The 26,936-nt window shown below is 45.1% G+C and overlaps 1 protein-coding gene across 11 annotated transcripts in view; it reads left to right on the forward strand.

Annotated features, from left to right (window-relative positions):
• pard3ab (par-3 family cell polarity regulator alpha, b) overlaps window positions 1-26,936 on the forward strand; it is a 231,816-nt gene that overhangs the window by 176,257 nt on the left and 28,623 nt on the right. For 8 of the 11 annotated variants that reach the window (XM_084007806.1, XM_084007811.1, XM_084007812.1 and 5 more), the window contains one exon: window positions 28-294. The exons of 1 other annotated variant lie outside the window; for it this stretch is intronic. In XM_084007806.1, the coding sequence (XP_083863932.1) occupies window positions 28-294 (267 nt within the window). Of the gene's footprint in view, window positions 1-27; window positions 295-20,281; window positions 20,305-26,936 lie in introns of all 11 variants that reach the window. 2 more of the 11 variants (XR_014597038.1, XM_084007815.1) reach the window with 1 other exon arrangement.

Below are 26,936 nucleotides of genomic sequence, written 5' to 3' on the forward strand. Positions count from 1 at the left end.
CATGTCTACTACAATCTGTACCACCAGGATCCAGGCCAAGACCAGGGAGCTGAGGGAGCGCCAGGCCAGGGAGCGGGACTACGCCGAAATCCTGGACATAAGCCGCACGTCGGAGGAGCACCCGTACGCGGGCATCAACCCCCTGAACAGCTCCGTGGACAGCGGGCACAGCCGGCCCCACAGCCCCCGGGACGATTACCCCCACATCCATCCACACCACCAGCACCAGCACTCCGACTCCCTCTACACCCAAGTCAGCAAGGCCCGCAACGAGCGGCCCCCGTCTGCAGACAGGTAGGGGCGGAGCTAAGCATGGGAGCATGTTCATCTCTCAGTACCTGGATGTACTTTGTTCTAGGTCTCCTTTATTTTTCATCATTCCATTTCCCCGAGTAAAACAAAGCACATTTCCTTGGTAGCAATAATAATAATTCTATTGGAGACACAAACCAGGTGACGTGCTGCCATTTCTGGCTCGGTGACCTTTTCACCCCTCACTTTGAAATCTCCACCCGGTCATGAAACATCAGCTAAAGGTCTGCTCGGACCCGATTCTGACTCTCATTCCCGATCCTCCGCTCTCTGAGGCAGCGTTATTGCACTGAGAAGCCAGGCTGGCCATCTCACACCTGGAGGAGGAAATAATCACAGCAACAGAAGGCAGGCGGTAAATGTCAGCTGGCCGACTGCTAGACACGGGGGGGGATTACTCAGGGGAGGTAGTGGGTGAACGGGAACCTTTGAATATCCATCTCTCTTTCTGGCTCCCTTGACCTTTATACCTCTCTTTCTTTCTGTCGTCCGCCTTCTTGTTGATTCCACCTTGTTTCCACCTTTTTTCACGTTGCGTTTCCCCCCGTTTCCCTGCGTTTCCCTGCGTTTCCGTGCACCGTTCCGCCTCACTGAGCTGCCTCCCATATCCGTGACTGACAGCTCATTTTAAAATGATCGCCCTGGCCTGGCACCCAGATCCCCCCCCTTTTTTTTTGTCTCTGTGCATCTACTTTGTATTCACACACTGCAGCCAAGTGGCACAGTGGAGCTCGTAACCCCGAGCAAAAGTCCACTGCAGTGACAACCAGCCGACTAAAAGCCAGAATGTTCCCAAACGCCTGCATCGTTTCGGCAGCAGCGCTCCTCGGCACTGCAGGTCTTTCTGATCCTCCTCCGATCAATGAAGGCAGAGATTCGCAGCCCAGAGATGGATTCGGGGGAACTTGAAGCCAATGGAGGGAAGTCTGCAGCGTAGCAGGAACACGGGCGGTGCAGGCGAGTGCAGCCACCGCTGAATGAATGGGCTTGTCTCAGTCGTGGTTTTGCACACATCCCCAGATGGCCCGGGCAGCCTGTGTGTACTTCAGCGGCGCTCCAGCTCCTATTGATTCATAATTCATTGTGCTTCTGTTGTCATAGTGTGTTTTTTATTATTAAGTCCCTGATGTGGGGCCTGTGTGGACGTATAAAGATGCACAACAGATATGGAGGCTTACTTAATTAGTTGAGGGAATTCACTCATGATTTACTCTCTAATCATCGTTTTATTAAAGTTAGAAGCTCACTCATTCACTTTATTTGCTATTTTATTTCCCCCACTCAGTACACTACTGTGAGATTTCGTTTTCATGCCTCTTTGGGGTGAATCATTTTTGGAAGAAGGCTGCCCCCCTAAAGCCCACAGCAACAACACAAGCGGAAGGATCGGTGCTGATATGACCTCAATAGACTTTTTCCTGATTGTTTAATCCTAAAAGTCATTAGTCAGGTGAAAATGTACTCGTTTAAACTTTGCAAATGTGAGGATTTGCTGATTTTGTAACTTGAATTCTGGGGTTTTAGACCATCGGTCGGACCAAATGAGCATCTTTGGCTGTGGATCCTGATCCGGCATGGTCTCCTAAAAAAAGATTTAGGAGACCAGAACACAACTGCATTGTGAATTAGGTTTTGAGTCCATGGATGTGGGGGGGCGGTCTGTGTGGGACAGCTCAGAAACACAGGGATCCACCTTGGAGACTGTGTCCCGTTCACATAGTAGTCTTTTTGCATGTTTGTTTAGTTTCAGGTTCATCATCATTTTAAGTCAAACTATGTTTTTACTAAACCTCACCAAGTAGTTTTGTTGCCTTAGCATGACGATGCAGTTTTGTAACGTGCCTTGTTTCTCTGGAAACGTAATTGAGCGTGCAATTACGTTTGCCATATAAGGATGTAATTTGACAGACAGGGTTTCTTCACATCAACATGTAAAATGATAAATAATCAAATGATAATGCGTTAGTGAAGACTCGGGTCTTCAGTGAGGATGGGAGGGATAACCATGACAGCACAACTGCACTGGTTCATTGCACCCCAGGCTTTGGCTGCCTCCGCTGGGCTTCGGAGACACTTTATTGCTTTTCATTTTGTTGCTCCACAGAGAGATTAAGCTGCCCTAACATTGGTCTTTTCAATTAATATCAACAAGAGGTCTGACTTTTGTAGCCTTGTGGGCTTTCAGAGCACAAACTGAGCATGTGATTATTGGGCGTCATCCTTAAATACTGCTCTACCTGTGCATCTCGCCCCCGCTGCCCTAACTTGAAACTCGCTCTTCTCAGGAGGCTTTGATTTCAGCACTGTTGGTGCCAGGTCCATAAACTCCTTCCAGATATTATGTTGCGTTCCCAGATTCCCCACCGTAAGAAAAACATACCTCCTGAGAGAACCAGGAAGCACGTTTCCTGTTTCCTGTCTGCCCCCTACTGCACAGGAAGTGAATTAGACTCTGCCATGCCAAGCACAAGAGGGAGGGGGGGTCTCACCCGACGGCGGGGGTGTTTGTTATTGTGGGATTCCAATGGCAGCACGGACTGATATCAGAGCTTAAGCATGGAGGAGATTTGATCAGAGCAATAACATGTCCATAGAAACTGAGAGTGAAGGAAAATGTTATTTTGTTCCTACACGAACGCTTTCCTTGCGATACGACGGACTCACCGCGATAACTTAAAACATAAACAGTTTGAGATTCCGTGCGAGGCGGCTCCATTCTCACTACTGTGTATTGTGTCTTCCACGGTTCAGATCAGGAAATGTTTAACTAGCAGAGACTGTGGTGGGCGTTGCTGCTGTTTGTGGGAGAGACGCACATTGATCTTAGGGCTTTAATTCAGTATTTTATGCCTCGAATCATCTATTTTGTGGTTTTCCAAAACGTCACAGTTGTATAATGGTGTTTGGAAAGGCCCGTTGTTGATGATGCCGTGATGGGATTGTCACAAGATCATGACGCAGAATCGAACTGAAGCGGTCACAGCTCTGGCACGGAGATCTGTGCGCTTCGATGTATAACATAATGGCCTTTGTCCCCGTAGAACCCTGAACCACCAGCACTCTCACTGTGTTTTACTCACGATGGCCTCATTTATTTTACATTACAGTATTTACATTTTTACCTATTTTTTGTATTTTATTTCTTCTGACCTGCCTTGACCTCTCCTCTCTGCTCTGTGTAAACAGCCTGCAGTTCAGTCCGGCTTTCACAGAGTGTGTGTTACATGACTGTAACAATCCCAATAATAATAATAATACTACAGCGTATTACATATGTCGCAGGACAAGGAAGGATTCTGCCTTTGTTCCTACCTCGACTCTTAACTGTCTGCTCCTGCTTCCTGTACTCATGACTCATACATGTCACGGTCTTCCTCATGCATCCATCCAAACGTGTGCCGGCCAACAGGAAGTGCTACCGTTAACCGTGGCACCGTCACATCCACACAACCCGTTTTAACAGCGAGACCAAAACTGCTCTTCACTGTCTAAATGAGAATACCAGAATCAAAGCACCCTGTGTCAGTTCCTCCCGGGGCACTAAAACACACCATTTCTTAAACGCCGCAACGTTTGGCGATCGGAGAGGAAACAAAAACAAAAAAGACGACATGCAGCTGCACAAATATCCATCGGAATTCATTTTTAATTGCCTCTATTTTCCTTCAAACACAGCGCTGTCAGAAATTTCAATTTGACTGCAGAGGTTTCAAAACAAAAACAACTTAAGAGGCCAAGAGGAGCTTCGGGAGTCTTCTGGGAGCAGCGAGGCTGCTGCTTTAAGGAGCGTGACCACGAGGACTATACGGACTCAACCTCTCTGCTGCGTCAAGCCCCGACCAACACTCGCCTCGGCCGTTCTGTAGCGTTTACTGTCGGGAATGTTTGAAGCTCCGTGTTTGAACAAGACTGTAAATTGGAAGATGTACACGTTTTCACAGAAGCACTTGATGTTTTTAGATGTGTTACCGTGCGGTTTGTTGCGTAGGAGGATCGGTGTAGTATCAGGTTGGGAACATTGTTAGTTTTTCTTTTTTTTGTTTTTGGCTCTCGACCAAATTGCATAACATTGCTGCTGGGACACTGGTGCTCTTTCTTTCTTCCTTCTCAACCTGCCAAGCAAAATATTGTCCATAGCTTAGTGTTTTTATCTCCCCAAATGTTTTCCCACCATTACAGCTCAAAAAAAAGAAGCTTTCACTGGGGTCTCGGACTGTACTCCCGCATCTGGTAACATTTGTCCCCATGTTATTTTTTCCTAAACACACTAAGAAATATAACCGCGTGTGTTTCTTCGGTGTTCGCTGCAAATTGATGAGCCGAGTTCACTAAAACATATAGTAGGAGCCGTCGGCGTGTTATTGAGTGGCTGTATTAGCCCTGAACATTTGCTGCATGACGCCGCATCCCCTTTTTGTGAGAGTGTGAGCGTGCAGAGGACCAAGTGAATTAGCCACCATTGTTTTTATTTCCCTCCCAACTACGAGGCAGCAGTGAACGCTGGGTAGGCTCTGAGGGATTCGGTGTGATTTGATTCCCCGCGTTTTCCGAGGAAGGCAGCGCTCTTATTGAATCGGCTCCATTACATTTCATCTCCATCGGGGGAATAAGGGGCCTCGGAGGGAGGCGGCGCGGTCGCGTTGCCTCGCAAACACCAGAAACAGTCAGGCAAACAAACAGACAGCAGTCGCCTGGCAGCTTCTCTGGGGCTGATAAGTGTGTGTGTGTGTGTGTGTGTGTGTGTGTGTGTGTGTGTGTGTGTGTGTGTGTGTGTGTGTGTGTGTGTGTGTGTGTGTGTGTGTGTGTGTGTGTGTGTGTGTGTGTGTGTGTGTGTGTGTGTGTGTGTGTGAGATTTCACTCATGTATGCTGTGTGCACACATGTAACAGAGTACATCTGTGTTATGTTTCAATGCCGGTGCTTTTGTTTTTCTGGGCTTTTTGTTCAGGTGCACATGTGTATTTCAGGGACTGTGTCTGTGTCTGTGTCTGTGTCTGTGTGTGTGTGTGTGTGTGTGTGTGTGTGTGTGTGTGTGTGTGTGTGTGTGTGTGTGTGTGTGTGTGTGTGTGTGTGTGTGTGTGTGTGTGTGTGTGTGTGTGTGTGTATGATGGCAGGTATGCATTGCACACAATGAAGACAAAGCTTGTACCTTGAGGAAGATTCTGAAAGGACTTCTGATGATGGGGGTCAAAAGGAGCTGGATTAACCAGCGAGGTGTCCCAGGGACTAAAATAAGACGAGGGCCCCTGTTGACTCCCCCGTTGCTCCCACTTTTCTGTGCTTTGCTTACTGTATGCCTCCTTTTGCCGGAGTACACGTGGCGGCGTCATTATTATTAGCACTCCAGTACTTGATGCTACAATGCTTCCTGCAGGAGGTTTGCTGAGTCGTCACACATTTATGTTGGTAAGGGATGATCTAATTATTTGAGGTGGGGTTGTATATATAAGTATCTACTTAAAAATGAATTCTATCCCTTTAAGTGGAAACGATATCTGACAGTGAAGTGACCTGAAAGTCAAACGTATCTATGCTCTCTTCCACCAGACTCCATTTGTAACAACAGTATAGATAAGTCAACTTCCATTCATATTGACTTCTTGTCTAAAATAGGTTTCTACTCACGTCCACAGCCGTACATTGATTTGTTCCCATGCATGCTGACCACCATCCACTGTAGTAACTACACTGACTAATACAACATCACAAATAATCCCTTCACAGCTGCACCAAGCTTTTTAGCTCAGTGTTTTCTTAATATTCTGACTCACAATCTGGTGTCTGATAAACTGATGCTACCCAACTGCAGACAAAGTTAGCTAGCAAATATCTGGTGTTAGCATCTAAAGAGACAGATATTCCCCTCATGTGTTGGTGGAGACTAATATTGAGCTAAAAGGTAATAGTTGACTTGTAATCAGCAGGAGGCCCAGAACAACTCCACGTGAATGCTAATGTTACAATTTTCAATGGTTTTCCAACATGTTAGCAAAAACTTTTAACGTTCTTTTGATAAAATATCAGATGTTATTTTCCCTGTGTATCCTGCTTCCCCCTGAGTGGCCCCCGCAAAATCAATGAGTGCACTTTCAGGGCCTCATCATCATTCCACTTTCTACTACTTTAGTGGTGCAAATGACCAAACGCATTTGTAATCAATCAAATGATCAAACTAATCGTCTGGTCGGTAATCCAGCCTTGAGGGAAATGTAATGCATGTTAGCTCCAGCACATGAATAGTGAAAGCTGGACTTGGTCCATTGCTATTCACTTAGCATTTAATGTAAACACACCCTTCTGTCCTTCAGTGTTAAGTAAACACACTGTTAATTCAGCATTCCTGTCTATTCAGGGGCCTCTGAGACTCCTGACAAGGAGCCCCAGCTGGGGACCCAAAGCACACAAACACCAAACTAGAGACACAAACACAGGAGGATCCAAAACTCCCAAACACACAGAGACTCTCCGAGTAGACGGAGAGATTTAAAAGCTTCACTAAACATTGTGTTGTGGGATTTCCAAATGTATGGAGAACCAGTAGGAGCCACTCTTTAACATTGTATGATGGGATCAATAGGAAAGAAGTCGATATCCCCCATAATCCACTTACCAACAGACATCATCTGTTGTGTTTGTTTCACTCCTGTTCCCATGTTGTCTGTAATCCCACACATCTGACCTTTAAGTTTCTGAGTCTGTTCTCACACTGAAAGGCGGCGGCCTCGTTTGATGACTTACCACGTTCTTGCCCCATGGTAATGGTTCCTTTTCAGTAGAACCAGACGGGACCGGCTGATGCTGCCGTGCAAAATCTTTTTAAATCCACAGTATCATGTTTTTCATTTTCTCCAAATCTGACCAATTGGATTTCAAAGCCGAGTACATAAAGTGAACTATTCAGCTGGAAAACACTGTGGAAGAAAAAAGCAGTTTGTTTGCTCTCTGCTGTTCTCTGCCAAACTAACCTGCAGTCGGACGAAGTCACAGCTGTGACTTTTCCCCCTCTTCACAACCGTTAAAGACCTGAGGAAGGGGAGAAAAAAAAAATGAGAAGCTCGGTCACATCTTTCCGCGCCTCAGCTGCTCCGCTATCTGGCTCGTAATGTGCGAATAGACCAGACGAGACAAGATGTTGGCTTCCACTTCTATGCGGGACATGGGACGTGTGTTCTCACCACTCGCCGAGCAGAACAGGATGTCTTATTACAGCTCGGGGAACGTCTCTGCTTCAGGGTCGAACTGAAAAGCGTCAGCCTGAATGCTGATCCAAAGTCTGGTGATACATTCAAACATAAATAATCTTGTAAGAGGTCCGTTTATTTTTGGTGTGAAATCGAAAGTTGTTTATAGGAGTTGTTTAAGGTTTTAGGAGATGTTTTCATAGAGGGAATTATGAGATTCATTGTTTTCCTTTTGTTTCGCTCTGCGGTCCAACATCAAACCCCCGACATAAGTTGCTAAAAGTTTGCGTCAGCAGCCGGTAACAGGAGCTCCAACTTCCCCATACCCAGCCCTCCGTCTTGCGGTTCTACACTTAGCTGATGGGCAGAACACAAAGCTCTTACAATGAACGAGGTGGATCCTCTCACCGCTGCTCACGCCTGCTGTTTTGCCAGCCAGAGATCCATTAAGAGCAATTTAAAATGGCTGACACCATCATTTAATCAACGCGTCGTACACAAATGATTATATACGAGTGTAGAGCTTGAGATGGGTTCTATTAAAGTTAGGGTCTGTCAGACGCCATCTGCTCCTCCGTGGTGGAACCGGCTATGTTGTATATGAGGGGCTCCTAATCCCTGGATCCGGGCCAAGAGCTACAGCAGAGAGATATGTTCTGCCCCGGGGAATCCTTTATGGATGTGGGAGAGGACATTCAGGGCTCACTGGGGGTTTTTTCGGGGTCGTTTGGGTGTTCGTGGGCTGGACTGAGAGCAGGAGGGTGAAGTCTGTATTTTCACAGTGCTCCGTATCCCTTTTGGAAAAAACAGAATCAGCATTTAGGGGTTTTTTTTAACGGCTCCGTCGGTTGTTTTTGTATTTTCAACAAAAACATAGGTTCTTCTTGTCTCCTCAGCCAAGCAGATTTAGTGCAAGTTGGTTTTGAATAGAACTCTAATCACTGTTTTGACTATTAGATATTTTCCAAATCTGTATGAGAGCTTGTAATTGGGGCCATAAAGAAGGAGTTGTTTTAAATAGCTGAAACAAGGTGGGCTTTGACCCTGCATGAATCCACGGAGGTCCTATAAATCATACTCATTATATACTATTCGCTCTATGTAACAACATTCAGCACTTTACAGATGGGGGTGGTTAGAAATATTAGTTTGACCGTTTCCTTGTGTAGAAGACTGTAAAATGTGAATTTAACCACTTCCATATCGTCGCAAAATTCAAATTTCATTTACATATTTTAAAGAAGGGAAAAGTTCAAGAAACCTCAAATAAACACTGTAATGAGACAGATTCTCCAAAACACACATTAGCTGTGCAGTTAGACACAGCAGAGCGTCAAATATGAACAAATACTTTAACAGCCTGGAACTTAATGAATTCATTTAACCATTCTTCCGTGTTTGGCCAAGCCATGAGTCGGTGAGGCATGTTATTGGTGTCTCCACTTTGTTGAGATGAATTAGCTTTTTATATTGAGACAACAAAGAAAACTAATCCTCGAGCCCCAAAGCAAGTCAAAGGGGAATGCCAGTACAAACGGACTCTTGTTCCATCAAACTGGGTCACATCCGTTGGGTAAACTAATTTGATCAAACATTGATGTTTTCTTATTGATGTCATGTGAGCGATATTTCCAAATGTAATCCATTTTTTAAGTGTATTAGTGATGCGAGGATTATGTCCCATATTTATATAATGTGTAGTTTTAAACGTTTTAAAGCAGACAACCTGCTGTGATCACACTAAATAATGCCTCCTGAGTCCTCATCATAAACCAAATTGAGGGGTTTGATCTGGACTGAATGGACATGTAATCCAAGATTATACTGTTATCATTGCAGAGATGTTGGGCATTCATGATTTGACACGGAAGGTATTTTCTCTTGGTCCTGAGTTCGTAGTCTATCCCTCTCTGCTCCCTCACTTTCCCTCCAGGAGGTTAGACGTTAAACTCTGCATGCTGTTGTGATTACAGCGTGGCCATTGCTTTTAATTAAAATGTCCATTTAATGAGTGCAATGGACCACAGACTTCTTACGTGGCCTCCCAATCCCAATCCATTGAATCTGTATTTGCACTCAAAGAAACTTGAGACCTGTTTGACTATTAAATATGAATTTGAGAAAATCTACAAAGTGTCCTAAAGTTACTAAAAGCCCAAATCCTGGAACCCATCAGATGATGATTCAGCCTCTGGGGACAACGAGCGTCCTTTTTACTGAGCTGCTCCTTGTTTACAGTATGATGAGCAACTTGAGATGTGAGACTGGAGTTGAATTTGAGAGACGCCGCGTCCCACCGGATTGTTTCACAAGTAGCCAGTTTACAAGCCAGCTAATAAAAAAGCTAAATCATTGTCAGACGACAGCCAGAACAAAAAGCAGAACGCTTCTGATTACAGAATCTTGTCCCGTTGCCTGTTTATAGAGATCACTGAAAAAGATATCCGATTCATGCTCGACATGAATGCAGCCGTTTGTGTCATCAGGGTTCACAAGACTTTCGTTTTATTCCCAGAAATAAGAAAAAAAAAAAAAAAACACAGGAAAAAACGCATTATTATGGGAATTAAAGAAAGCAAAAAGCTTTTATTCAACGCTCACCAAAAAAATCTGAACTGCTGATATCGTTGGATTTCCTCGAAGAGAAAACTCCCCGTATTTTTGGGGGTGTAACTTTATCTGAATGCTTTCCATTTGTGAGTAATGTGGCTCACAAGGCCGCAGACACAGAGGAAAGCCCCGCGGGACACTGGAGGGTATTAGACTGAACAACAGAAAGCAGCACCGAGTGATTAGTGTGAGAACTGTGGCAACCACACGCACAATCAGCGGCAGATTAGGGCAGAAGAGCCGGTCAGCAGCTTCCAAGGGATGGAAACAGAAATGTATTTTTCGTATGTTAGAGTGCAATTTTCTCGGGTCGTGTTTCCGTGTGTGTGTGCGTGTGTGTGTGTGTGTATGTGTGTGTGCGTGTGTGCGCGCGTGTGTGTGTGAGGACCATCTCCACCCAGTATTGACCATGTCTGGTGATGTCATCCTCTCCCACTTGGTGCCAGACTGACTGTCCATCCGAGTGTGGACTTTTCTTCAAATGCCAGACACGGGACATAAAATAATGTGACATGCGTTACACGGCCGCTGAATGTATTGCACGGAGCAAAAATGAAGATTAAAAACATACTATATAGAAAAAAATAAACGAAGAGGTCGGCCTACAACCTCGTCATACATGCAGTGAAGAATGAGTCTTCTCTTGCCTTTTAAAGAACAGTTTATAGAAGAGTTTATTAGACTAGTTTCACCATCGGTGATGGTACAGTAAAGAAGTGTGAATTACATTTTGAGGGGAAACTTTTGGTAATTTATTCCATTTTTTCTCAATCAGTTTTGCTGCCTTATCCGTTCTGTGTAATTTTCATCATCATAATAAGCCGAATCTTGATGTTTTTCCTAAACCTAACTATTCTTTTTTTATTTGTTCATTAACCACGTGTTTAAAACTGTGAACTGTGACCGTTTGGTGTGAAAAAATTAAAAAAATCCCTGTACTCTAAATTGAGAGTCTGGTTTAGTTGTATAGGAACATCAGTTAGTTGGAGAACAGCAGTAAATGAGTATAAGAGCTCTATATGATATTCATGTAGCCTGAGCATGTTCCAAAAGTATGTCTAGGAGCACCCCAGGGATGTCATTACATGTAAAGTATTGCACATGTACAGTCTTACACCGTAGCATAGAGCTGTAACCACAGGCGTGTGCTGCCTTGCTGCAGCAGTGAATGGTTTAAATCCATAAGTAAGTATTCTCCTCACCAACCTGGACAACAGGAGTTATTCATTAGCATCCCTTTGTGTAATATTTTGTTGGTTCTCATATTTCCTCATATAGTGATTGACACAGATTATATACAGCATGTTTTTTCTATATTTTTTTTAAAGATAAAACTATACATTTTGTCGTATCACCTTACTTTCACGCACACAGGACCTCACAAGAACATGTTCATAGACTCTAACATGACTCCAACAACAGGACTGGTCTAAAATGCCTTTAGAAGTATGTTTCTAAAATGCATGTGATCGAGGAAGTAAACAAGGTTACAAATCTGCCGAGGCCTTTCATCGCCACACCGTTTTTGAAACCAAATCTCAAAGTGTTGAGGCTTCACACCCAGTTGTGTTTTTCATTCCCTTTTCCACCAAGCAGCCAGATTTAAAAGATTCCAACTGTCAGCCTTCTAGCCTACTTAAAAAAAAAAAAAAAAAAAGTCCTCAGTCACAAAAGAGCTGGATGCCGCAGAGCCATTAATGTCACAAACGTCTCTGTGGAATCCACTTAAGGTATTTAATATTCATCAGATCAAAGAATTTGCCAACATCCCTAATAGCACTCTAAGAGAGCTTAACTGCAGCTGGACTCCCTCTGACAGGATGTTGCACATTAGTGCTGGTAACGGTGCGGGCTGACGTATTCTTGATCTCCCGCTGGGATCCAGCCTGTCACGAGGGGGGGGGGGGGGGGCGTTTGGGTTTAAGAATGCGGGGCTGAGAGCTCCTTGTGACCCTAAAAGGCTGGTGACCCACATTTGGTGTCATGGATGGCACTTTCAGCTTGTCTGGCTGGAATCCCTCGTGCATTTATGTGTTTGACTTCCATGTATTATGCACGTGGTGTATTATCCAGCAGAGTCCGTTCTAAGTGGAACATGTTTTTATTTGAGTTTTCTGGTATTTCTGGTGTGTACGTTGCGTCGCGGACTGTGTTGCTTTTTGCTTTTCATTAAGTTTAGGATAATGAACTTACGTAGTTCGGTTGAGGAAAACCATCAAAATCGGGCTTAAAATAACTCCATCAGGTTAGGTTTAGGCAAAAAAAAAAAAACATCATCTTGCCCAATAAAACCTCATAACAATTTTATTTAATGTTTCACTCTATTACATCATTATAAATGGAATATATATCTCTTCTTTCTGTGTTGCTCGGACAAAACAAGCTGTTTGAAAGGGTTATCTAACATTTTAAACAAAACAAAAAAGAAATCTATTAATCAGAAAATAATCAGGAGGTCATCTCCCTAGAGACAGACATGTGCATTAATTCATCCTAAACTGGGGCATGCTGGGAAAACATGTGACAGAGGGAAGGGGAGGATTAAATATAATCTAACAAAGGTTTTGATTTAAGACTCTGCTGTGCTCGGCTCTGAATAATGACATCACACACATAAACATATGTACGCCGTGAGTGGAGCGGTCTGGTCCGGATTAAAAACAGAAGATGTGTTGGGTGGATAGAGTGTGTTTGATGATGACGGGCGGGTCAGAACTGGAGAGGAGGTCGCTCCTCTCAGTTTAGTGTCTATAAATGTATTCCGCAGCTCCAAAGGTGTGTTCTTCCACCTTAATGTGCGTGTGCAGGAGAAACGTGCCTCTGCTTGGAATGTCCCAGTTTTCTTTATGGTTTAAATCACAGCACGCTGACCCACAGACCCAGAGAGCCTGCTGGTTCTTATTAGCTCAGCCTGGTCCCTGTTAGACCACCTTCCCCTTTCCTCTAAACCCCTTCAATGGCTCGACTCAGTCAGTCGGTCGCTGCACCTCCTGGAAACACAGCCAACCTGCGGTCGGCTTCGTGGCAGATATACAGCCGGGGTCGCCTTTCAGGTAGCACAGGGATGGATTTCACATTTTCCTTTTTTTAATAAGCCCGCAAGCAGAATGGGCCCTGATGACCTTATCCCGAAGGTCAAACACGGAGGGAGATGTTCGACGGTGTTCCGTGAGAGTGAAAGTGGAGGGTGTAATCGAGGGGCTGGCCGCAAAAACCGAGTTGTTCTCCGATGCATATGAAACAGTCGAGTCATTAGGGATGCAGCGGGAGACTTGGCCGGGAGTTACAGCGTGTTGCAACATCCTCCGAAATGTTCACGCTCCTGTTCCTCTTCCCTCCTCACCCCGTATTCCCGCCGCTTACAGCCTGTGACATTCACTATTAATGTATTAATGCACTCCATGTTCCTGCTCCCCACCGTCAAGCATGGTCTTCCTCTCATCTTCTGACAAAACACCTGCAGCCGCGGCGGCGGTACTCGGCCTGTGATGCGGCGTCATTTACGCCGTAGACGCCACACACGCACACACACACACACATGAGGCTCCAGAGTCCCTTTACTTATCGCTGCACCGCCGCACAAGACGCATCACTTCTCAACTCCACGATTATTAGATCAGAGTCTGCAGGAAAGACAGGGGAAATGAGAAAACACGCACATGACAGACCACAGGGCAGCTGGAGGGAACTCTTTTTTTTTTCCCCCTTTCCTTTTCTTTCATCACACCGTCGGGAACACCGAGTCCGCTTTTGAAATAAAGATATTTACGATTGTCTTCCCTTTGGAAGGAGCGAGCCCGGCTGGATTTTGATTGGCCGTGATCGTGCCCCGCGTCTGTCAGCCTCTTCTGCTGCAGCTCATTACCAGAAAACACACTGATGTCGTCTTCCATCCTTCAGATTTTCTTACACCCCCCCCGACTACCACCACCACCTCTGCAGCAAGACGTGTTCCTACACCACATAAAAATTACATCAGAGCCCCCATCTTTAAATAGCCTGTGACATATATTGATGGGTTGAAGTGTGCGTTCCTGCCGCGCTTTTGGGCCCAGGGCCTATTAAAGCAATTGAATCCTCAGATTTCTGTCTTTGAAGTGTTGTGAGGACGGCCGAGCTTTTCCACACTCTGGTTAATCATTAGTGATAGCAAAGCGCACCATAGGAAAAGTGCTGCTTTTATGTAAGCAGCGGGCGCAGCGTGAGGCGTCTGTTGTGCAGCTCATAGATAATATCATCTCCAGTGTGTGTGTGTGTGTGTGTGTGTGTGTGTGTGTGTGTGTGTGTGTGTGTGTGTGTGTGTGTGTGTGTGTGTGTGTGTGTGTGTGTGTGTGTGTGTGTGTGTGTGTGTGTGTGTGTGTGTGAGAGAGTTGTTGATGCAGCAGGCCGACTGTGTGGTATTTGTGTGCCCTTAACTCCCCCGGGGTTTTAAACCTAGTTCTAGTGATTAGGAATCCTCTTTTGTGTGATGTTGCTTTGCAGCCATTAGCGCTCGGCGTCGCGCTGCTCCCTCTCAAAACGTCGCTCTGGATGTTAACTTCTACAAAGGCTTTTGGCCCGCGTTCATTCTCCTGATTGCTTAGATATGACGTCGGCCCCCCCGAAGGCTTCTCCCCATGTAATGCACAACAACAGCCACGGCGGCGGAGCTCTGTCCTCAGAGCGGGACGTGAACCGGTTGGATTGTTGTGGTTGGCCTCCGGGGATGGCAGCTTTAATGCTTTGATGATTGCCCGGCCAGAAGAGTTTTAGACTGAAAATCGCACACACGTCATTTCTCCAGCAAGAACCATTCTCATCAGATGCACGGTGGCTGTTTGTGGAGGGCCGGGCCTCTGATGGGGGGGATCCACTCTCAGGAGGTTGTGCTCTCTGCCTGATGATGATGAAGTGATGATTTTTGCATTGATTTGAGTCTGCTAAATGCTAAAAACACACGGACACATGAAATATAGAAATATGCATAACATGAGTGGAAGTATTTCAAATATCAAATTATGACAGTTCATATAGGGTTGTGCAATGTGATGTGTGATATTTGATATATACAGTGAGATTTGTCTCAAGTCATTAGACCTTTGTGGGTAATGTTACCAATAAGTTAACAGGACTTTGAGACAGTCCAGTTGCTTTAAATAAATTGCGTTATATTTCATGTATTAGCCAAAATAGAAGCCATGGATTTCTCGATAAGTGATAAATAGTTTGTTTATTCCGCCCCCAGCTGCGTCCTTGGCCCATGTGACCCCCTTCCACCACGTTTCATGAAAATGTTTCAGTAATCTTCCTGAACAGGAAATGAACCAAAAACATAAAATACCAAAATGCTCTGCAGTGTTTGGCCTTCATCAAGTGCCACTTTAGCTGCACGTAAATCCAGTTAGGGAGACTAGCATCAAGATCTATTCTAGCACTCAAACATAACCAGACCGCCCAGATATCTCATCTATAATTAGATGACCCGTTATGCATCAATAGTTTCCTAATTGAATTCCAAGCAAATGTACCATGTCACAATATATATAAATCAATATTGCAATAAAATATTGTCTAGAATTTGTTCATATCGCTCAGCCCTGATGGGTGAAGTATTGAGACAAAGATGATCCTTGCAGCTCACTTGTCTGATGTCTTCTTGTTTTTCTTATTCTTTTTTAGATATATAAATAGAACCGTGACCATTTCACTAGCAAAATGACCTTTTGGCCTGTATCTGTCACTATATCTGGCATTGTATAATTTGTGTGTATTTTCTGTAGTATTTGCTGAGTCGATGGCTGCAGCTGAATGACTAAATGTCATTACGTGTGGGTGGCTGTGTGTGTGTGTGTGTGGTTGGAGGAGCTGGAGATGAAGATCAGGCCTCCCAGGCTCGTCTTCATCCCAGCGCGCTCCCCACAGCGCCGAGGCCTCGGGTTTCCCACATGGAGGGCAGAGAATACAGGGAGTCCCTCTCAAGCTGTCAGCAGAGCTCAGCGAGCAGGAGCCGCCGCCCGCATCACAACCACTGGTTGTTATTTAGTGCCGGAGGCAGAGACGCCGACGGGGAGATGCACAAGAGAGGGAAGAGGCTTCGGTTGGGTCAAGAGCACCAGCGGGGGGAAAAGTCTTTCTATCTTGTCTAAAGATGTATGAAGTACAGTCAAAAATCAGCGACATCACGGTTTAATTGAGGAAATTTCAGATCAGGACTAAGTAACTGACAAGGCAGAATTACCCAGAATTCCCAGTGGTGCTCTTTACAGCATTTAATGCATCTGCAGTGTAATTTTGCAGGATTGTCTGCAGAATAAGATGACTGGTTGCCAACGAGATAAATCAAGTTTTTTTTTTTTTTTTTTTTTTTGTCTTGTGTTCTCCATTGAGCCCCCCCCCATGCTTTAAGTGTAACTGCATATGGGATTAAGAGACCCCCCGTTTCAGCGTCTTCAGTGTAATTATCCGCCGCCCTCCTCCACTCTCACACCGCTCCAGAAGTTGTTTTCTTTATTTAATTAAATGTAATGATTTAACTGTGGTAGAGGAATAAAAGAAAAACTCATTAAACTAATTAGGTTCCCCGTGAAGACTCTCCAAGCTCTTTTTAGACTCCGTTCGGAGGATCGTGGCGAATGTGTGTATCTGTGTGTTTGGATCTTTTTATTTCAACGCTCTGCATTTCAATGGCGATATCTGCGATCTATCGGCCTTTTGTGGCGGCGCTGAAATGACTTAGCGGCGCAGTGAATGAGGCCAACAGCTGCTGGGCGGAGATTCACCGCCGCAATAACCGACGGAACAAAACCTAATCACTCCTTTTTGGCCCTCGTTTGCGTATGCAAATGTGCCATTGTGAGGAAGCGTATTAATAGTTGAGTGTGTTTTTGTCGTGGAGTTGAGATGATGAGGCGCGGAAGCTGCTGAAAGTTTGAACTCTGGAGTCTCTGTGCTCGTATTGCGTTTGTGTCTCCAGAAAATCAAGTTTACAGGTTGTTTAGTCCTGAAATGCTGACGGAGCACGGACACGACTGGGTATCACTACTTGTAGCCACAAGTGAAAATTAAATCACAGCATTGGATATGAACACATTAAATATGCATTGATTTATTTGAATTACTTGATTTTTGTTGCATATCTTATATTTCACAAGCGACTAAAATACTGCAGATCCTGATTCAGAACTGTGAATCCGATGGTCATCAAATATTAATATATGCATGAACGATTAGATGGCAGGTTGTTACACAAACCAGAACCTGCAACTGGAACCCAATCAGTGGTTCTTTCCACTTCATTCTTGTGGATTATTTGTTTGTTTTTGGTATTTAGACACAAAAAGAGAGGAAAGAAGTCCAGAACGTATCCCTTTGAGTCATTCATTCCTCTTCGTCCTGCTGTAAACAAGAATCCAGTTACATTATTTTCTCCTGTCCACTTTAATGACTCGATGACAGCGTGATCCCTTTGATGGCTAATTGGCCTCTTAAATCACCTGAAAGCACACGAACGGAGGAAACATTCTAGATTAAAGGGATCTCAATTAGCCCTCATTACCTGATGTTTTCAAGACGTCGGGCCGCCACCGCCCCTCGTCCTCCACGTATCCTATTCCATATCCTGTCCACTTCAGGAGCCTTGACAAGAACCAGACGTGGCGCGCGGTGGTCCTCGGCCCCCGACCGACCACCAGTGTCAAAACTGCCAGCTCGTAGTTCTCGGGGGCGACAGGGGAGGAAGAGGAGGGTGGAAGAGAGCCTGTGTCTTTGTTTTCTTTTCTTTTTTTGTATTCCAAACAGCCTCCAGAGACACTAAGGGAGGAAGAGAGTGATAGTTTAGCGGAGGAGAAGGAAGCAGCGATGAAGTGCTGACAGCTTTCTAGCTCTTCAGCGACGGGGGGGGACTTTTCCAGTCTCTGTGGATGAGCAATGTCATTTTTTTTCTTCTTAATATATTTTCCTTTTCTGCCTGTTTTCCTTCATGGGGTTTTCCCATTCTTTCCATCAATCCTCCCTCTCGACTCTGCTGGATGATTAACGTGAGAGAAAAGTCAAGTTTCTACTTTTCAGAAACTTTTCTCCCTGTCGGGCCTTTTTTAAAATGGTTCAAATGAAGAATCCGAGAAGGAAAAATCACTTAACGGTTAAAGTGCTGGAAGCCTGTCGACATATGCAACCTGTGACGAGGTCAGCGCTTCATCTGAAGGGCTCACGAGGCAAAGAGGTTAGGAAGCGCTGCTCTACTCGTCATTATTTTATTTTCTAGTGCCTTAGTGGAATATGAAAGAGTGGTGGTGTAGTGGACCAGCCAGACCTGTACGAGACCTATCGACCAGGATCCCCTCCCCCTCTTCCCTTAGGCTGGTTAGTGCAAATAATGACTAATCAATATGCACTGGAGTCCCTGTGAATGTCCTTTTAACACTTGATTTATGTCACGGCAACACAGCGGCGCACTCACTCTCTTACTCACTCCTCTTACCAGCCAATCTATCGGACCAATCACAGCCAGGACACCTTCATCTGCAGTTAGACATGTTTTTCTGATTTTTTACATTTCATGTTTCATTCGACGACATAGATCAGCAACCTGCCGCGACTGGGCGAGATTATGACGCGGTTAGGTAACACGTCCGATGCGTTATCGACGGCGTATTTGCTTTTTTAAATGTAGATCTGCATTGATTGGCGATTTCGCTATGTGCTGTCCATCGCTCAGTGTCGGCGTGCAGCTGTCCGTGGACGTGCCCTGATGACGGGAGGTCACTGCTTCAAGACGGGATTTTTCTCCGCTTTGTCAAGTGTGTCTCTTCGATCATGCCGTGAGGTTTCATCCGTCTGTGCTCTTTATCCGGATACATTGTGGCGAGGTGGGACAGTTTAATGTCAGCAGGACACAAAGGAGGCTGCAACTAATCGTTATCTCAAACATGGATTATTCTGCCAGAATTATTGGAAAAACGACCATCACTATTTCAGAGCCTAATAATTCATCTACACACTCATTTTGTCTAAAGCCTAAAAATATATATTTGAGACGCTTGAATTGATGATTTTTTGTTCATTTAAACTGTTAATCAGTATACTATGCATCTAACAGAATTGAGATGGGGGGGGGGGGGTCTGCGTATATCTCTCCTACATCCATATGAATGTGGGGTAAAGGATCCGTCCCACGAGGGGCTCCAGTGGCAGCGAATCCCACTCTCAGGGCCCCGAGGTTGGGGAGGGCTGCCCTGACCTTCCCCTCTCTGTGGATCTGATTTCCGTTCGCCGTATTCAGGAAGCAATGATGACAACCACGCGAACAGAAACCATCGCTCTCTCCCTCTCGCTCTCTCTCCCTCTCGATTGCTCTTTTCCTCACCGTTTGACTCAACGTTTGTGCCGTTTGAGGAAATCAAGAGTTTCCAGGGTTACGTTCTGTCCTCTGTAATCAGTCTTCAGCCACAGGAGTAGTTTGTCATTGTCACACAACTGTGGCTATGTGTTTTTTTTTTTACAGTCTAGATTGCAGGTTTTAATGATGTTGCTGGTCTAGAAATTGAGGTTTGCACTCGTACCTTACTTGTCTAGACTTGTTTGTGAACCTGAACGTCAACATTTCATAGTTTTAAAAAGTATTTTTTTTGTGAGTGATTTGTTTTGCTGAAGAACAATTCTTCAGATTTCTCCCTGAAAGCACCAAAAACGTGAAAGCTTTATTGTCGGTGTCTCCTAAATGAAGGAAAGACTGAAACGCTAACACGCTGAAAATAACCTCCTGCAGTGAATTTCCATATTTGAAACCTCAATGTGTTACCTACTGAGACCCTCTCCTCTCTGGCTCACTGGCACGTTCAATTATAGGTCTCTTACTTACAGTTTTCACAGTATCATTAAGTGACAAGTAATCCTCAACCGAAAGAAGCTTATGCATTTTTAGCAGGTATTTCCGTATATTAACATTTAATGCCATATGCTTTACATCCAGATTTTGCGTGTTAATCCCTCCAAAAACAGTAGATTTGGCTGTGAATGCTCCATCACTAACACTAATCCACAGACATGAATTCTATTATCCGCGTCATGTTCCTGGAGTTATTTTGAGGGGGGGGCGTTTGTGTCAGTCTGGCTTTTAAAGAACACATGTTGGGATTAACTAACCCTTGTATCCTGTCAAATTCTGTGGATTTTCACGCTCCGTGGACTTGGAAAACCCAGCGATCGCACACTCACAGAAGAAGGTATGACAAGTGGTATGTGTATGTTAATAGATGGCTTATTCTGTAGTGTACACGCGTGCGCTTCCTGCCAACCAGATGTGGATCAAACGGTGTGATTTTCAAATCATTCCAAGTGGTTTGTGTCTCTGGAGGAGCAGCAGGAGGGTGGAGTGAAGCACTTCAAGGCAATGCAGATAAATAAATCAGTGACATCAAAGAACAGAATACTACACTCACTCCTATACGATACATGATACTTTGTAATAATTGACAGTCGCTGCATTGTCCTGTGTAGCCGACTCCACCCATCTGACCCTCGGAGGGCCAACACAAACCACGGGTTTGCAAATGCTGCTTTGATCCAGAGTCGGATTAGCATTCTAGGCTTCATGGAAATGACAAATACCACACAGTATTTGATTGGATTTCCCTATGAAACGGCTATATAGTTTGTCTGTACGTTTAAACAGTGAGCAGAAAAAAACTGAATGGTTTTTGTTCTTCAGTTTTATTGTTTTTCTGTTTCTGTTTTCTGTTCAACCACTCAAACTCAGCAAGCTGCCTTTGAGCAAGGCACTTCCATGACCCAGTGTAGCTTGGGTAAAGGCAAATAATGTTAAGATGGGAAAATTACATCACTTTGCTGTAATTCAGCCTTTAAAACCAAGAAAAGCCAACAATTATATGTTATGATATCCAACATCTAAGACTATAATAAATATTGATATACTACCCAGCCCTTTTACATATATATGTCTTATACTGCTACATTAAATCAGATGTACTATGGTGTACGTTCCAGTAGTATAAATGTACACATAAAGCGTGTGACATCAGATGTTACCGTGATGGTAAGGATGCCAGATCGCTCCCAACAGAGAGGTTCTGTCCCGTCAGGCAGGAGAGAAGGAAACGAGAATTACATTTCAAGTCTAATTCGTGGAACTGCGGCAGATATGAAAATGTCGGAGACTAATAAATGAAGGATAAAATGTCCAATATGCACAACCAATCTCCCCCCATCCCACGCCTCCATGATACAATGTGAGATATATTGCCAGTGATTGAGGAGCTTTGTTCCATGATGAGATGGCCGCCATTATACAGCAGCCCTCCCAATGTGATTAACAGCACAACAGACAGGGCGGAGAGGAATCATGATCAGGGGACGGGCGGATCCCTCAGGGCTCCTCGCTGGTGTCTCACCCGGCCGCTTGGAATTAAGCGTCGCCTCACACAACTGCCGCGGCACACATCGGTCTATCACTTCAAACAGCTAGGACACACAACTAATGGTGAAAAGGCCTTTTAAAGTGGCACACTTAAGCCCGGCACATCTCCCCCCCTTACCCATAATGCCTTATTTATGGCCCCATGGCTCGCTATAAAACCAGCCTGTGTCAGCAGCTGGCTGCTGGACCTCAAGGGATCAATTCACTTGATGCCAGAACGTAGCCTGCACCCTGGCCTGTCTTCTCCCTCATTCATTTCCTTCAGCGCCCGGAGGCTCGGTCTCCTCCACAGCACCATGACATAGACTGCTCCCGCACTAAGCTGGCTAAACATGTTTTCAGTGGTAAGAAAAAGCTTTTTAAATTGAGGCGGCTCAGTGTGGACACGGCAACAGTCTGCCCCCTCCCTCGTACATCTCCCCCACAGCATCCTCCATCCACTCTGATCTCTTTGAAGGCTTTTCTGAGGGCCCTCTCTCGACCCTTCCTCAGCCTTTTGTGCTTTCATTCAGTCTTATCGCTCCCCTCCTCCTAAATGTCCGCCCTAATCTATAAATATTTCGCTCCTATACTCCAGTCCGCCTTTCATCCAGCCCCTGACTTGCCACTATCTTCCATAACCTCCCTCCAGCTCCTGCTTTAAATGAAAAATGATCAGAATTATGTATTCAGAAATCAGAAAGACACCCTATCTCTGCAGCTCTTTTCATCCAGAAAGGCGATGTCCATCATCTGAATAATTCAAAAACCTTCTTCCAGGCCCCCGCTCAAACTTTTGACGCAAAGTGCATCTTGGATGATCTCGTCGAAAAGTCACGTGACTCCATTCTTATATTGCATAAATCACTTAAACACCCGGGAGATCACATGATGAAAATGAACAGCAGTTATCCCCAAATAAGTTGCAATGCACATATGAAGAACATCCTGGAAAAAACCAAGACACGTCAACCAATCCTTCTCTCTTAATCCTCATTATCCATAAGGTTACCAGAAAATCAGAAATGCAAATATATAATATTATATTAACTCTTAAGATCTTTCAAGCTGCTGCGTAGATTGAACAGATCATATAAAACAAGTATATGTACAACAGCTCTGTCTTTCCGTTTGTTTTCACTCCTGTCACACCTCTGATCACGTCCCCCTTTGACTCCCCCAAACACACCTCCTTACTTCCCCTTCCCTCTGCCTCCACCATCATCATCCTTCCCTTCCTGTCTTTCTTCTCCCCCCTTTATCTGCCACCCTGAACCTCACCTCTTCCCCTCCATGCTTTCAAAAAGACTTGACAGCGTTCCCTGGACAGCAACCAGACCCCCGGGGGGATTTGAACCGTGGAGAGCTGCGTGACGGGTATTTGCCAAAAACTGTGTGACACCCTTTGAGTCTTCCATGGGGGCTCTTTGACGGGCTGCACTTGTCTGCCTTTCCATGCGGGTGCAGGTGTGTCTGTCTGTTGCGTCAGGTAGAGCAGAGTGTTTGTGGGGCTTCAAAGAATTTATTAAAAAGGCTGCTTTTTTTAGAATGTCCATTTTTAATGGCTACTCTTAGATTAGCATGGTTTTCATTGTTCCATAATAATTGGAACATGCAGCTCCAAAACTCCACTGGAGGCTGCTTTGGCTTTTCATTTGTTGATACTTTGAAAAAGTCTTAACAACATTTTTCATCAGGTGGTTGACTAACGGTCCAAAATATAGAAAATAGAAAGTCAGAAATCCAATCAGAATATGAACAAACATCAATACATAATCATTTAAGCACTAGATTCAATTATATTTTAAATTCCCCCCAGGGATCAACAGTCAACTCTCTAGCTGTCTATAAATAAATGTCATAGGAAGAACCTACAGAGCTATGTAGGAAACAATAAAGAGCAGAGACATCACATTCATATGCACATATATATATATACAGACAACCTCAGTCTAGTCACCTTGTCAACCCATCCAACAGACTGTTTGTGTTCTGCTAGAGTCCAGACACACACACACACACACACACAGACCTCCACACAGCCGCGGTGCATTCAGGGGACGGCTGTAGCTGCTGCTACCTAGTTAGGAGATGTTTTGACAGGAGTCTGGGAGCTTCGTCTGCCGGGGAGCAGACAGTCGCCGGGGTGGGAGTGGGGGTCGGGGGGGGGGGGGGTCCTCCAGTCAGCCGCTCCAAGGGGATCCACAGTATCACCTGTCCACAATAGAATGGGCCGTGGCCTTTTATTGATCCGTCATACAGACTAGATTTAGCAGGTAGTGTGAAATGGTGTCTGTGTCGCTGTATTTCAAATGAGGTGAGCAGGCCTGGAGTGGGTATGACAGAGGAAAGGGTATCATCCCTATTACTTTTTTTTTTCGATCAACTGTTTTGTCTATGAATTGTGGAAAAAATAATTACTGTCAAAATAATATGCCACAGCTCAAAGAGAGCCTTACTTGTTTTATTCTAGTCTTGTAAACAAATATTTAGTTTCCTGTCAAAAATGATGAAGAAAAGCAACAACATTTGTTGCTTTTCTTCCTCTTAATGTTCACGTTTGAGAAGCTGGAACTACTGAATGTTTGGCTTTAATTGCTTTAAAAATTACAAAAACATTTAGTTAACCTACAAAATAGTTGCCAATTAATTTTCTTTTGACTGACTAAATCGACTCATTATTGCAGCTCTAGTAACATTCCTGAAGTCATTGTTGCGAGCGTCAGAGAGAAAATGGAAGAAATCGGGACAGCACGAGGACCTTGCTCACTACCACCTCCTCCTCTCTGACTTCACCTCAACTGTTTCGGCGGCTAAATCTGCCTTCTACCTGGCAAAGATCAACTCTTCTGCCTCCAACCCCAGGAAACTCTTCTCCATGTTCTCTTCCCTCCTCACCCCTCCTACCCCTCCGCCCCCTTCCTTCCTTACTGCCGATGACTTTGCAACTTACTTTACCAAGAAAGTAAATGACATCAGCTCATCATTCACGCCTATTCCCTCCCAGAAGACATCTCCCCCAACTCTCAACTCGGATGGTCTTACCAGCTTTAGCCCCCTCACCTCTGAAGACGTTCACGCACTTGTTACATCTAACCGTGCCACCACCTGCTCCCTTGACCCGATTCCCTCCTCTCTTCTCCAGGACATCTCACACGACATCTTGCCATTCCTCACCACCCTGATCAACTCCTCCCTCACCTCAGGTGTCATTCCAGCGGATTTTAAGACCGCTATCGTGAAGCCTCTCCTGAAAAAACCCACCCTTGACGCTACTGACATCCAAAGCTACAGACCTGTATCTCTTCTTTCATTCCTCTCTAAAACCTTGGAACGTGCTGCCTACAACCAACTGTCATCCTATCTCTTGCGGAAGAACCTCCTAGACCCTAACCAATCAGGATTCAGGACTGCCCACTCCACTGAGACGGCCCTCCTCACTGTGACCGAGTCCCTGCGAGACGCCAAAACATCATCCAACTCCTCCGTTCTCATTCTCCTTGACCTATCTGCTGCATTTGACACAGTCAACCACCAAATTCTCCTCTCCACTCTGACTGAACTTGGCATAACCGACTCTGCTCTCACCTGGTTTACATCATACCTGACAAACCGCACCTTTCAGGTCACATGGAATGGCTCTATGTCCAAACCCTGCCCTCTGGACACGGGTGTCCCTCAAGGCTCAGTATTAGGACCGCTTCTGTTCTCACTATACACCAGATCACTAGGTTCTGTTATCACATCGCATGGATTCTCCTACCATTGCTACGCTGATGACACCCAGCTGTTCCTCTCTTTTCCCCCGTCCTCTGACGCTCACATTGCAACTCGCATCTCGGACTGTCTGGCTGACATCTCTGTCTGGACAACTGCACATCACCTCAAGCTTAACCTGAATAAAACCGAACTCCTCTTCATCCCAGGGAAAGACTGCCCTCACATGGACCTGTCGGTCACTGTTGAGGGCATCACAGTATTTCCTTCCTCAACTGCGAGGAACCTGGGTGTAATCCTCGATGACCAACTATCCTGCACCCCCAACATCACTGCTGTGGCCCGATCCTGCAGATTTGCCCTCTACAATATCCGCAGGATTCGGACCTTCCTCACAAAGGATGCAACGCAGCTCTTGGTCCAAGCACTGGTCATCTCCCGCCTTGACTACTGCAACTCTCTCCTGGCCGGACTCCCGGCCTATGCGATTAAACCATTGCAGCGTATCCAGAACGCTGCAGCACGCCTTATCTTCAATCTACCCAAATTCTCCCACGTGACCCCCCTCCTCCGTGACCTCCACTGGCTCCCTGTTGCAGCACGCATCCAATTCAAGACGATGACACTGGCCTTCAGGGCCATCAATGGAACGGCACCTGCCTACCTTCAAACACTGGTCAAACCTCATGCCCCGAAGCGAGCACTCCGCTCCTCTACTTCAGCTGGCCGGCTGGTACCACCATCGCTGAAATCAAACAAATGTCGCTCAGCAAAGTCCAGACTCTTCTCTGTTCTGGTGCCTCAGTGGTGGAACGAACTCCCGACCAATGTCAGGACAGCAGAGTCATTTGCCATCTTCCGAAAAAGGCTCAAGACTCACCTGTTCAGACTTCACCTCGACTCTACATAGCATGACCCACTAACACCCTCCCTCGACCCCCCCCCCCCCCCCCCCCCCGCAAAAAAAAAAAAAAAAAAAAAAAAAAAAAAAACTCGGATCGTAGCACTGTTACTCTTGAAGTACTACTTTACTCAGATGAGGACCTAGCACTTGTTCTATTTTTAGCTCTTACTGCATCGGCAATGATACGTCGTGGTTTCTTTGTTTCCTTCTTTTGACAAATGTACTTATTGTAAGTCGCTTTGGACAAAAGCGTCTGCTAAATGACCTAAATGTAAATGTAAATGTAAGTTTGGGATGAGGTGTTCTAATACCTGGAATATATTAAATAAACTTTTCCTAGCTAAAATAAATATCACCTCCATTGAAAGCAGAATTCTCCGGCTACCTCATATTGTGTGTTTATGCCACGAATAGTTGTTACAGAATGATTTCCAATATCATTTTTCTGGTTCTGCAGCAGTTAAATACCCTTGAAACGACATGTTTTTGTTTGATTTTAATTTGAAATTCTTAAGTGATTTCACAAAAACAAAAGCAAAAAACACGACACCCAGAGCAGCAGAATTATTGCCGGCATTTGGTGAAAACACGTTGCAGGTTATTTTTACTGCAGTCTACCTCAGCATCCCAGCTACATACACACTCCCAGAAGACAAATGGTGACAAATTGTAAGCTATTCCACTTTGCCTTCCCTTCTCTAGTTTACTTCCAGAACTAATTTCCCCCTGACTCACCGAATCCCACAGTTTCCACCTGTGAACAGTCCTGGTGGTCAGCACAATTGCGAGTTCAGGCAGCATGGAGTTGAAAGACAGGAAGA

This window comes from Eutrigla gurnardus, assembly GCF_963514095.1.
Source record: "Eutrigla gurnardus genome assembly, chromosome: 4".
In the NCBI taxonomy this organism is placed as follows: Eukaryota; Metazoa; Chordata; class Actinopteri; order Perciformes; family Triglidae; genus Eutrigla; species Eutrigla gurnardus.